This window comes from Eschscholzia californica, unplaced genomic scaffold, assembly GCF_041429995.1.
Source record: "Eschscholzia californica isolate CP2 unplaced genomic scaffold, dmEscCali1.0.p SCAF_5, whole genome shotgun sequence".
NCBI lineage: Eukaryota > Viridiplantae > Streptophyta > Magnoliopsida > Ranunculales > Papaveraceae > Eschscholzia > Eschscholzia californica.
Window position 1 is genome coordinate 8,635,877 of NW_028238472.1, and position 13,204 is coordinate 8,649,080.

General features: G+C 33.6%; 2 protein-coding genes and 1 non-coding gene across 3 annotated transcripts; 1 reads left to right on the top strand and 2 right to left on the bottom strand.

Annotated features, from left to right (window-relative positions):
• On the top strand, positions 1-2,854 carry LOC147536805 (rac-like GTP-binding protein RAC2). The gene is made up of 7 exons (XM_086640245.1): positions 1-382; positions 501-588; positions 1,183-1,292; positions 1,462-1,525; positions 1,641-1,705; positions 1,816-1,881; positions 2,470-2,854. Exons 1-7 carry the CDS (start codon positions 281-283, stop codon positions 2,566-2,568), a joined length of 594 nt encoding a protein of 197 aa, XP_086496371.1. The 5' UTR covers positions 1-280; the 3' UTR covers positions 2,569-2,854.
• A 530-nt stretch (positions 2,855-3,384) lies between these two features.
• TRNAM-CAU (transfer RNA methionine (anticodon CAU)) lies at positions 3,385-3,456 on the bottom strand. The gene has a single exon. It is a non-coding gene; the product is annotated as a tRNA-Met (tRNA).
• A 6,113-nt stretch (positions 3,457-9,569) lies between these two features.
• LOC147536807 (uncharacterized protein At1g28695-like) lies at positions 9,570-11,974 on the bottom strand. The gene is made up of 3 exons (XM_086640244.1): positions 11,812-11,974; positions 11,325-11,714; positions 9,570-10,217 (listed from the first exon to the last, which is right to left on the bottom strand). Exons 1-3 carry the CDS (start codon positions 11,956-11,958, stop codon positions 9,657-9,659), a joined length of 1,098 nt encoding a protein of 365 aa, XP_086496370.1. The 5' UTR covers positions 11,959-11,974; the 3' UTR covers positions 9,570-9,656.
• Between the last annotated feature and the right edge of the window lie 1,230 nt (positions 11,975-13,204).

Consider the following 13,204-nt stretch of genomic DNA (forward strand, 5'->3'; position numbering starts at 1 on the left):
ATCTGATTGCTTAAACAAATGTTAAAGCATCTTAAATCCTTAATAAAGTTTTTCCCCCCAAGGAAGAAAAAAAAGCTTAAAGGTCCTAACTTTATAACTTTCTTTGCATTCTCTCTCTTTCTCTAGTCTCTTTTCTGCAACTCAGTAAACAAAGAGAGAGGAAGGGGAGATAGAGAGAGACTCTGCAATTACAATGGGTAATGCTTAATAGAGAGAGAAAGTGATTCTGTGAAGTGTAAATGGAATTTTAAGGTTTTTGTGAAGAAGGGTTTTGTTGGGGATGATGAGTACATCTAAGTTTATAAAATGTGTTACAGTTGGAGATGGAGCTGTTGGGAAGACATGTCTTCTCATCTCCTACACTAGCAACACTTTCCCAACTGTAAATATTTCTCTTTCTTTTCTTTCTTCTATTTTTTGATCTATTTTTTTTCTTCATATTTATGGTTCTTCTTTCTTTGTTTTTATGACTTTGTTGATGAAATTTACTTTAAAAACAGGATTATGTTCCAACTGTTTTTGATAACTTTAGTGCTAGTGTTCTTGTTGATGGACAAACTGTTAGTCTTGGTCTTTGGGACACTGCTGGTAATCTCTCTCTCTCTGTTTTGATCTTTTCTTCCTCATTGTTTCAATTTAGTTATGTGAGATTTCTATTGGGTTCAAATTCTTGATTGTATGTGCTTAGAGAATGTTGTTGTTGTTAACAATTCACCCTCATATTGGTGAAACTACTAAGATCTTTCTAATTGGCTATGTTCGAAATGCAAGAAAATTTCGTAGTTTAAGTTTATGTAAGTTTAAAATTCGGAATCGGATACCTAAAAGCTCAAAAACGGGGATACGGCTGTAAACATGTATTTTCTTGTCATAGTATTAGGTCTTTCTATTTTACGGACGAAAATTTTCTTTGGATTGCATACAAATCTCATATCGTACCCACTGAAGTGTCCGAGAGTATTCGACAAGAGTATCTGAGTATTTGACACGACAATTCTAATAGAGTTACGTCAAAATAACTAAACTTTTATGGTTCTTGAAACCAAAGAAAACGTTACTGATTACTGGAACTGTCATTTGGAATTAATATCTTGGTTACATACCAATGTCAATGAAAGGTAATGTTCTAGGTCAACAAATTCGCAGCTTTTGGGGCCTAAAGTTAAAATTTTACTTCTGCAGGTCAAGAAGATTACAACAGACTCAGACCTCTGAGCTATAGAGGGGCAGATGTTTTCATTCTTGCTTTCTCACTTATCAGCAGACCTAGCTTTGAGAACATAACGAAAAAAGTAATTTTTTTTAAAATTCTTGGTATTGATATATGTTTTTTAGCAAATTTAATATTATATTTGAGGTCGAAGAAGAATGCTGAAGACATTTCCAAAGACATACCCCATTTTCTAATTAGTTTTATTCATCTCTTTCGCGTTCTTTTCGGGATTCATTCAATCCGGGAAGTGGATCCCTGAGCTTAGACATTACGCACCCTCGGTTCCAATTATTCTTGTCGGCACAAAACTAGGTAAAGTTTGTTCCTTTTACAAGAACCCTTTATTTTGGTAACGGCACTATATGTGCAAAACACACTTCACATTTTTATCATTTCTTGATGGTTTATGGGGTTCTTTGTGGCTTAGACTTGAGAGAAGACAAGCAATTCTACATTGATTATCCTGGAGCATGTACCATATCAACGGCACAGGTATTTGAGTTCCTGAGACGAGTATCTGTTTCTGACACAAAAAATAAACGTAAAAGGAGTATCCATGCATCTTAAATGTTAATAGCTCATAAACGGTCTAAAATTTTCAGGGTCAAGAATTAAAGAAACAGATAGGTGCATTGGCGTATATAGAGTGCAGCTCTAAGACCCAGCAGGTATATCTACTATTTCTCCAATCTATCAATTCTGTTGAATTCAAATGATCGACATAAGCAATTTAGTGATGTACTCTTATATTGTGCATTTGTAGAAATTATAACAACGTGCGGACATTTTAGCTAGATCATGTTCATTTCATCCCCACATAATCTATTATTGTAATTCATTTGCTTGTCTTGAACAAGATACAAGAACACCCAAGATTGTTGCTAGCTTTTCACTGTTCATTTAAACTTGTGTGTATGAGATTTTTGAGGAACATGTTAAGAAACTGAAGTATAATCATTCGGCCACATAACATGGACAATATTCCAAATTCACAAACGGAGCACACGAACTTCCTGTGACACAGTACGCGGAAGTTTCATCTGCAAGGCACTTAATCCGACACTTAGGAGACTTTGAAGAACTCAACTACAATATATGACTTTCTCTTGCATATTTGCTAGGCTTTTATGTGGGTTTGGCGCCTAGATTTGTTAGGTGGTGAAGCCCGAATAGGCAGTTAGGGACACCGTTAAGCCTGACTTCATCAAATATCCAGATTTTCATGCTACTAAGAACCACATTTTTCGGGAATGCAGAATGTGAAGGCAGTATTTGATAGTGCAATTAAAGTGGCTCTTCATCCTCCTAAGATCAAGAAACAAAGAAAAAGGCGAAGGAATTGTTACATTCTATAGCTGCTGACTCATTAGAGCTTCTTCATCTTTATGATTAGTAATGACTCTTATTTTTAACTCTCTTTGCTTGTTTTTTTTTTGACTTGTTCTTGGGTTGTATCTTGTGTTTTCCTTAGATGGAATGAAGAAATTAAGTTTGTGTCTACTGAAACTTACTTTTGTTTAGGTTGTAACATGTGTATCTCTTTCAGATGAAAAGACCAAAATTCGAATCTTGTTGTTTCAGAAAGTTTGTAGTTCCATTTTGAATTGCGACAAGATTGAACATATCTTTGAGTTTCTTTGAAATGGCCATTTGGTATTGTACTGTTGTAATCTAAACGAGTTAGAATATACTGTACTAAACCATGTGTCGTCCGTAAATATTGCCCAAAAGCAAGTCAAGATACGAAAAAAAATAATCACTAGCAGAAGGTGTTCAGTTTATACTCTCTGAAAGCTAAATGCTCGGGTAGTGGAGTTCAAATGTTTCGAACACTAAACCTCATAGTTATGAGGCATGTCTCATACGGTCACACCATTTCACCCCAACCCTTCTTTCATAACAGATAGGGAATACAAAATTGAGCTCTCATGTTTTGAATCAATTTGCTAAGTGCAAAAGCAGAAGGTGTTCAGTTTATACTCTCTGAAAGCTAAATGCTCGGGTAGTGGAGTTCAAATGTTTCGAACACTAAACCTCATAGTTATGAGGCATGTCTCATACGGTCACACCATTTCACCCCAACCCTTCTTTCATAACAGATAGGGAATACAAAATTGAGCTCTCATGTTTTGAATCAATTTGCTAAGTGAAAAAAAAAAAAAAAAATTTATTATCAGAGCCAGGTTTCGATCCTGGGACCTGTGGGTTATGGGCCCACCACGCTTCCGCTGCGCCACTCTGATTCTTGTTACTAATTCAACTAATTATATATTAGTGCTAACTGCATAGGAAAATTCAGACGATTCCAACAATTCTTGGCTCAATCGAAAGCCAAACCAATTAACACGTCCGCCCATTAAGGTTTAGTCGAGTTTGATCTTTATTGGTTAAGGAGTCCAACTGATGAGAAGTGCCTTATTTCATCTCTTCGTCATGCAGGGATAGAAGTAAAAAATGTTTTGGCCTGGTTGGATTATGTGTCAATGGTTATTCGAACATTCCGATATTTGAAGCTGAACTCGTAATCGATGAGGAGAACATTATTTGAATACAAGATGTCTGAATACATACGCATCTAATAGAAGTTATACGATAAATTTTAAAGGATTTGGATATAAATGCGATAGTCCAATTCGATAATTATCCTTTACTAGTTTTTTCTAAAGACAATTGTATATTTCCTTTAGTTATACTTATTCTTATAAGTAAAATATTAATTTTTAAATTAAATATCTTATATTTTCATTATAATCAAACGATTAAATTTATTAAATTGATTTTTAGTATAGAAATCGGAACGTTAATTAAAAAAGTTTAAATTTTAAAGATTTTAATAACCTGGAAGTTTTAGACGGACAGGACTCTCCTTTTATTGTCAAAATTTGTGCGTGCTCAAATTCTTTAACAATTATGATTGAGTTCCTTTTAAAAAAAAGGAAACTAATAATTTGAAGTTCATGCATCTCTCAGTTAGCTGTGGTTAAAATACTTATGTTGTACTTTTTTTTTTTGAGTACTTATGTTGTACTTAGTCCTTAACAAAAAAAAAAAAAACTTATGTTGTACTTAGATGCAACAATTATGAATCTAAATAGGGGTATTTAGCGATACCCCCTCATCTCTCAATTAGGGATGTCTTTTTTTTAATTGAAATAGGGTATATCCCGTGCCCTAGGTCACCGACAGTTGTATCAATCAAATGTAACGAAATTTTATTGTTATATTTTGGATGCCCTCATTTTTTTGTATTATTTTTTTTTTGTTTCCTTTTCCTTAAATTAGTTATTATTTTATTGAGAGAGAGATTTTAATTTCTTTTTTTAACTCTTGAAATTTATTTTATTTCTTTTTTTCTTAAATTAGTTATTTTATTTCTAAGAAGGATACGGTTATTATTTTTTAAATATGTAACTTTATCTCTGCGAAGGACTATATTTAAATTTTGAGAAGGGCTTCTAGACAATATCCTTGGTTAAAAAAGAGTGTTTGTCCCAGTCATCGTTTTCCCTTCTGTTTTATTATATAGATATTAGGGATGCCCTCTTTTTTGTACTTTTTTTTTTTTGAAACCATGCGAACCAATTATCATTCATAAGTGATTAAATCACAATGTTACATGGATGATCATAATTGTTTCTCTCATTTGAAGACTTCATGAGAGTTACGTACCTTTAAATGCAAAGTGCCTCATGAAGAGAAAGAAATGAGACTAGACACCGACTCAATAAATGACCCTAAAGGTCGAAAAATGAAAGGATCCTAAAGATCAAGGATGAAAGGGCCCTAAAGGTAAAAAAAAAAAAACAGGAAAAACCAAAAGAACCACCGTCGCTGTCACCGGAAAACCGCCTCCGTGAGTGGAAAACCGCCGCCGTCACCGCCATGGAGCACACCACGTACAACACCAAATCTTCATTGTTATTCATATACAAACCATTACCAAAGTCCATCTTTTCCTCTTCACGAATCACAATCGTGATTAGAATGATTTAGAAACCTAATCCATGCCCCTCCAGTGTAGATTGATTCGGCTATATTCTTCAGATCCGGTCTATGATTTCTCATTGTTTTCTATCCCTTACTGGAAACCATAAAAAACCTAGTAGATCAATCCTTGCTGTAACTATGAACCCTCGACTGAGATCCATTGATGTTGTTGTTGCAGAGAGATGAATTTGGATTTGAGTGTGATTGTGAGAAAGGGAAGAAAATGAGAACTAAGATCAACAGTTCCAATGAAGAGATAGAGAGAGATTAAGAGAAGGAAGAAGAAGAAGATAAGAGATCTATATTATCTAGGGTTAGTGAAAGAGAAGGGAACGGTAACACCAATTTCTTCGACGGTAACCGCCACCAGGGAGGAAATCGCTCAGCCCGGCTCTCTCTCCCTCTCTAAACTTATCTTTAGTTCTGTTCAATCTTTCGTTATTATTGCAAGGAAGAGTTATTAGTCCCCTTTTTTGTACTTAAAAGTACAAAACTACCCTTGTTCTTATTGTTTCTTTTTTTGTTTGATATCTTATAAGTCTTCGATGTTATGTTTATGAACTTATTTTCATTTTTCATAATTTTTTTTTCTCTTATCCATCATTTTTTAATTTACCAACAACATTTATCGAAAATTTAAAATTGATAAATCACAACGACCGAGATATTGTATTTTATTTTCTTCTCTTTTATATCATTACGTCCGACATAACATTCTAACTTTGGTCTTCTCGTAATTTTTTCTATCTAGTTTGTAAATGAGTTAATTCCTATATGGCCCCCTACTTTGTGACCAGCTTCCTTTATGGCCCCCAAATTTCTGTAAATTCAAATATGACCCCCTATTTTCATGGAAATGTCATAACTACCCTTCCCATTAATATATTTTCAAAATAAAATTAAAAAAACCTAAATTCCACCCCACTTCCTTCCCCACCGCTCATCTCTCTCCACGTCACCTCTCTCTCCAAGTCAACACTCTCTTCTCTGATGAAGGTTGCCGGCCGGAAAATTTTCCGGCCGACGACCTTCAAACTTCAAACTTCAAACTTCAAAAAAAAAAAAATTTTTTTTTTCACTCATCTCTCTCTCTCTCTAAAAATTCCGGCGAAGGGGGTTTCCCTTCGCCGGAATGTTCTGGTCTGTTCTTCAACAGACCCGTTCTGGTCTGTTCTTCAACAGACCCGTTCTGGTCCGTTCTTCAACAGACCCGTTCTGGTCCGTTCTTCAACAGACCCGTTCTGGTCCGTTCTTCAACAGACCCGTTCTGGTCCGTTCTTCAACAGACCAGATCTGTTGAAGAACAGACCAGAATGGGTCTGTTCTTCAACAGACCAGATTCCGGCGAAGGGGGTTTCCCTTCGCCGGAATTTTTAGAGAGAGAGAGATGAGTGAATTTTTTTTTTTTTTTTTTTTTAAGGTTGAAGGTCGCCGGCCGGAAAATTTTCCGGCCGGCAACCTTCATCGGATAAGAGAGTGCTGACTTGGAGAGAGAGAGAGGTGAGTTGGAAAGAGAGGTGACGTGGAGAGAGATGAGTGGTGGAGAAGGAAGTGAGGTGGAATTTAGGTTTTTGTTTTTATTTTGAAAATATATTAATGGGAAGGGTAGTTATGACATTTCCATAATAGGGGGCCATATTTGAATTTACAGAAATTTGGGGTCCATAAAGGAAGCTGGTCACAAAGTAGGGAGCCATATAGGAATTAACTCTTTGTAAATTCACGACTAACATAACACTCTAATTTTGCCAGTTCTAAGAATTTTGAAATCTCATTTGCAAGTTCATTGAGTAATTTCATTTTAATTTTTTTTTTACTTTTTGTTCTATTCAGAATCTCAATTTCCAGTTGTATTTATTGAATGATACGAGTTATAATTAATAAAAAGAACAATAAATATCAAGAGGTCTTCAAATGGGTAACATACATCATTTTTATCGTAAAAGAAAAAACAAATGAAAAGTTAATTTTTTTCTTAGAATTTACGATTTTTATTTCGAATTGTTCTGATTTATCAATTTTTTAAATTTTTGATAAATTTTGTTAGTAAATTAAAAAAAGATAGATACGAGAATTTTTTTTTTATGAGAAACGAAAATAAGTTGATAAACATAACATCGAAGAGATATAAGATATCGAAGAAAAAAAAAAGAAACGATAAGAACAAGGGTAGTTTTGTACATATAAGTACAAAAAAGGGGTATCCCTAATATCCAATTAAAAAAGGGGACACCCCTAATTGGACATCAGGGATGAGTGGGTATCGCTAAATACCCCATCTAAATATTTTTTTTGGTTTGTCTTTTTACCTTTTTTTTTTAATACGAAAAATGTGTCATATATTCAAAATTGAGATACTTAGATCAAATGAAATTTGAATATTTTTCTGACTTATATAGAGTAGGTGAACAAAATGTTTAATGTTTATCTAGTGTTTTATTGATTCTAACAACATACTTAGGTTAATTTAACATATATTCTGACTTAATTTGAATAGGTAAACAAAATTTTGAACATTTTTTTTAGCATTTGCGTGATTAACAACATAGTTAAGTATGATATGTTCTCTGACTTACTTACATCACGTGAAGGATATTTTTCTAGCATTTTGATGATTCCAATAGCATAATCATGTGTAATATGTTTCTTGACTAAGATCAAGTGACCAAAATTTTGACATTTTCTCTAGCATTTTATTGATTCTAACAACCTAGTTACATATAACATATTTTCTGACTTACATGACAAAATTTTGAACATTTATCTAGCATTTCATTAAATCTTATAGCCTACTTATGTATAACATGTTTTTGACTTACTTATATTAGGTGAACATAAATGGTACTAAATCTGATAATATCTATATAATAAAACAGAAGGGAAAACGTTGACTGAGACAAACATCATTTTTTAATAAATAATATTGTCTAGAAGCCCTTCCTTAAATTTAACATATAGTCCTTATTAGAAATAAAATAACCTATTAAAAAAAAACAACGGTGTCCTTCTTAGAAATAAAATATCTAATTTAAAGAAAAATGAAACAAAAGATATTGCAAGGGTTAAAAAAAATTGAAACTTATCTCTCTCAATAAAATAACTAATTTAAGAAAAAAAAAAAGAAACAAAAGAAAAGAAACAATAAGTGGAATACCAAAAAGTTAGGATATCCATTATATAGAAAGTCGTCAAATTTAATTGATACAATTGTTCGTGCTCTAGGGCACAGGATATACCCTAATTTATATCTAAAAATCAAATGGACAAATTTCAAGTTGAGGGTTTCCATCAAAATAACAGAGAATCGAAGATAGGTTGTAATCAATTGTAAGGTTTTATCAGAATCTTCGAATTGCTAGCCAGAAAATAAAAGAAAATGGTATTAAATCTTATATGTTTTAGAACTAAAAACCGAATTGAATAATATCAAATTTAGGGCTTTAAAAATATTAAAAAATTTGATAGAACTCTGATCAACAACTGTCAGGTGGCTTTGGACTACAATTTATAAGCATGACAACAAAGGGCTCTTTGTTTCGAGGCATGTTACTTATTCTGGGGCCCATTCCTATTTTCAAGTGTGAGGTTGGGTCCACTTATCTATTAAGCACTCCTTTCGACCCGAGAGAGTCCAGGGGGGTCTGGCTTTTATTCCTTCTGGGCCGGCCTTTTGACCCGGGCAAGAAAATTTCAGACTTCTTGGAAATGTTTTGGGTTCTTCCTATTTCGGCTAGCACTGCTTTAGTAGCCTTAGCTTTGACCTCAATTCTCACCAGATATGCTTCTCTGCCTCACCTTCCACCTTCTGCAGCTTGTCTGCATTATTTTGCTGTCTTTGTTGAGTCTTTTGACTCAGACTTCTTCAGCGACCCTATTTACCAGGTGTTCGATCGCAATCTCTTCGGGTTGTGGTGGGACACGACTTCTCTATCGAGAGAATACTGGGGGGTAATCCTGGAATCTGTTGATTCCGCCTTTAAGAAATCGCAAGGCTTCTTTGAAGCTCTGATTTTCTTTTTCCACTTGGTTCTTCGGGTGTGCTCTGAACTGAATTTGATTGTGAAGTATGGGTTAGACTGTTAGTTAGTGGCTACTTGCAGGAATGGGAGTCACGTTCCGCCAACCGGGTCTCAATCTTGCCATTTTACGGGGAGATGGTTCAGTTTCGTTGGATATGGTTCTTTATGATCGTCTTTGGAGTACCAATCCTTTCCACTTACTATTGCGGAGAAGGATGTCAACTGTCGACGACACAGAATGAAGAGAATGGGTTAAATTATAAATGTAATAGTTGTTTCTTCATATTTGTACCCCACTGTTCAGTGTTGTATCGTTTCATGTTTCATAAATAATACAATGGTACCACTTGTCAAAAAAAACTCTGATCAACAACATATAATCAAACACACCTTCGAAATTATGGAAGAAACTCAGAAAAATAATTGTACGTAGTATCTCAAACTAGGGTTGAATTTTTCCTATTTTTATTCTCTGTACTTGAGTTTGTTCTCCATGAATTCATGCATCCCAAATGCGGCGACCACTGGAAGTTCGCCCTTGTCGAAGAAGATGTCTCATTTGTGGTCTTGAATCTCCTCCAATCTCGAAGAACTACGGTTAGATCTTTCACCTTAGCATTTATACTTCGACAACAATTCGCATGAACTGTACAAACTACATTTAAGTCCCGACTTTCGGAACAAAATCCACTAAAATATAGGGTTTCAAGGAACCTTACTTTTAACCCTAATTCTCTAAATAAACCATTCCTCATTAACCCTACTAATACATCTTGTTCTTTCTTATTTGTATAATTTGCATGATCTTTCATAATGTACCACCTCTCAAATAATGTGATTGTCTTATTATTCGACCTAATGAAATAAAACCCCGTGTTCATTGGGTTTGATTCCGACCAAGGGTCACCTGTGTATAGGTCAACACTTATTTGCATATCTTCGTTTTTGTCTTCGCTCAATCTTGAAAATGGGTTATTTAACCACATAACATCCGTATCCTGCAAAAAAAAAAGAAGTCACATGATCTCATGTTAATAATCTTACTTAATTAGCTTCATGTCGAGTGAACTTTATTTGAGTATTTTTGCGATCCTTGTATGAAAATTATATTCTTTTAATAATGGAATAATATACTGAATTGTTTCGAGAATTTTTGAATAAAAATGTAGTTTCTGAATTTTCCGAACTAACTTATTGAATTTCGAGGTTTTATATGAATGTATACTTCAATACAATCGAATAGCCGTCTTGATTTCTAACACCCTTAGTAGTTGCTTGTTAAGATCTCGATGACCTATATAAAAAGTCAGTATTCGGCCAATCACTACATGTACACGTATGCAAAACGACCTACATTTTATGAAAGGCAAAAAAGAAAAAAAAAATCAGAACTCAAGTTGTCAATTTAGATGAAACCTGGCCGATTAGACCTAAGATATAGCCTCTATTAATGGTTAATTATTAGCAAATTAATAAATTAAACAATGTTTTTCAAATTAATTAACATATGCCACGTTAGAAGTTGAGATTAGACTTATTAACATAGTCTCTAATTTCTCTTTTCTTATTAGGGCAAATTAAGACAAATCCGTCCCATCAGATCCAAGACTTATACTCTACATATGAGCAAGCTCCAACCATTCAAAATTAGGGTTAGGTGGAATAGGAAATGTTTGAGAGAGAAGGGAACTCCAAAATTTAATGGTGTAGTCCATAGAAAGACTTGAGAAATTGACTAATTTAAGACTTTTTTGATTGGTTAATTATCTCTCCAATTACCACAAATAAGTTAAAAAGATCTTTCCGAGTCTTATAATAAATTAAAAAATACACAGTGTTTTCGCATTCTACGCATTTACCAATTATAAAATATCTTCGATCAAATATTTATGTCATAGAACAAATTAAGTTACTTGAGTTTTTAACATTCCTCCAACTGCAATGGAGCCAAGACCTCTATGTGTTTTCTTTTTCTTTTGAGAATCGACTCCGATTTATGCTAGTCGTTACAAGACATTGGTACATCATGAAAATGTAATAATATTCCAAAAGAAAAATATTCTTTTAGGATTTTCACTAAATAGCGAAACAAAATGAAAACTTACTGTAAAAACGAAGTTGAAACCCCGCTTTAGAACATTGCCGAGGAACAGAGTTCTTGCCCACATCATTTTCAGGAAATCTTTTGACATGAACAATTTTTCGCCTGCAAAATCAACCCCATCTGTAACAAGTCTATAACAATGAAGTCGTAAAAACTTACACCGATCGAAGGAAACTTGATCGACAGTAACAAGAAGAAGATGGTCAACCAAAGATCGAGTATTTTCTCCAACCCAAAAACTCTCAAGAAATAAGCTGAGCATAGTTATTTCGCCTTCGACATAAGCTTTATTCACAATGGCTATTATGAGCGTTTTATTATTCCCAGTCGAAGCTTCTTCCAACGCTGTTTGAAGCTCGTCTTTACGTGTATCAACCACTTCAATGCTACTCTAAACAATAATTACATATTAAACATTTAATATTGAATTAAAACTTGATTAGAAACAGAATTCATATTGATTACAGAAAGGATTAATGGAAAATTACCTTGTTTGAAGATGGATGATAATGTTGAATTGAAGACAGATTCATCATTGAGATATTACTTGGCGACCAGAACAATATATACATGATTCCTACTATGATTATGGAAAATAATAATAAATCGCGGATGTGATTTTTTGAATAATCCATGTGATTAATTAGCAGGTTTTTGTGAGTATTTTTGGTTTCTCTTGATATAGGTTCTCTCGGTGTTTATATTAGAAGTAGTAGAAGGAAGAAGTAGATATCAAATTGAAAAAGAAGATTGATAGGTAAGTGAATGACATAAGTTATGTCATGATTTTATATTTATTTAAGTCAACAAGGTATTGAGACGCCTAAAAAGTGAATGTAATGGTTCTCTAGGGCATGCGAAAAGTGCATGAGGAATAACATTGGCTCATTAATCTGGCCAACAACTGATAGCTCTGTTAGTATTGCATGTACTCCGAAATCTTGAAAGTCTCAGGTTCGATTTCCAGCCGAACTGAAAACTATGGTTTATTAAATTTGGGTTATTAAAATGTATAAATATAATAGTTAGATAGGCTTTGCAATTGGGCTTTAGGCTAGTTGTTTAGTTGGACTTTAGGCTCGTTTCTGTAAGGATTCAAATTTGTCGGTTATCGTGCTTATCACATCTTATTGATGTATCAGTGTCATTATAATGACTATCGTAATCAATTTCCAAAAAGGAAAACATTGGTTCATCCTCATTTGTGTAGGTCTTCAGATCAAACATTTCCAATGTAACATTCAAATTGAAAAAATTTAGCGCCACTTAGATTTTGGGTTTTTTTATAAAACTTTCTCCAATAAAAATTTAATTTGCGCTTAAGATGAAAGTGGCAAAATTTAGTCCTAAGATATCTCAAGAAAAAACTAAATATTTAAGATTTCTACGGGAGATCTTAATTATCTACTTAATATTAAAAACAAAACATCCAATCTAGGAAATGACACTTAAGAAATTTTTATGTTTTAGAGTGTTGCATTAGAGATCCCTTTTGATAATAGGGTCTCAATAATGCAAGGATATAAAATCTCAATTGAGACTTTTGAGTTTTTTTTAGTTTTTCATTAAAGATGGTCTAATGAGACTAAAAGCGTCTCGATGAGAACCACTCAAATTATATAACTTAGAGTGTCACTTAAGATTTTTAGAGTTTTCGCTAAAAACCTTCTTCAATTGACACTCTATTACACACTTTATGATGTGAAAATATTTATTATAAAAACTCTCAATAGAGACACTCTAAAAGTAGAGTCTCTCCTTGGGACTCTCGAGGTGTCACTATAAAACTTATACAATAGAAAACTTTACTTTTTAACTAAATTTTACTATTGAATTAATAGAGATCTAGATTGAGACATGCGTCTCCTTAATCGCGCCTCT

Excerpts from the sequence above, each read along its gene's own strand:
- LOC147536805 (XM_086640245.1), top strand. The coding sequence starts at position 281 with ATGATGAGTACATCTAAGTTTATAAAATGTGTTACAGTTGGAGATGGA. Across the intron at positions 383-500 it reads CTAGCAACACTTTCCCAACT|GATTATGTTCCAACTGTTTT; the intron begins GTAAATATTTCT and ends CTTTAAAAACAG. Across the intron at positions 1,882-2,469 it reads GCAGCTCTAAGACCCAGCAG|AATGTGAAGGCAGTATTTGA; the intron begins GTATATCTACTA and ends TCGGGAATGCAG.
- LOC147536807 (XM_086640244.1), bottom strand. The coding sequence starts at position 11,958 with ATGGATTATTCAAAAAATCACATCCGCGATTTATTATTATTTTCCATA. Across the intron at positions 11,715-11,811 it reads ATCATCCATCTTCAAACAAG|AGTAGCATTGAAGTGGTTGA; the intron begins GTAATTTTCCAT and ends ATTATTGTTTAG. Across the intron at positions 10,218-11,324 it reads GTTTCAACTTCGTTTTTACA|GATACGGATGTTATGTGGTT; the intron begins GTAAGTTTTCAT and ends TTTTTTTTGCAG.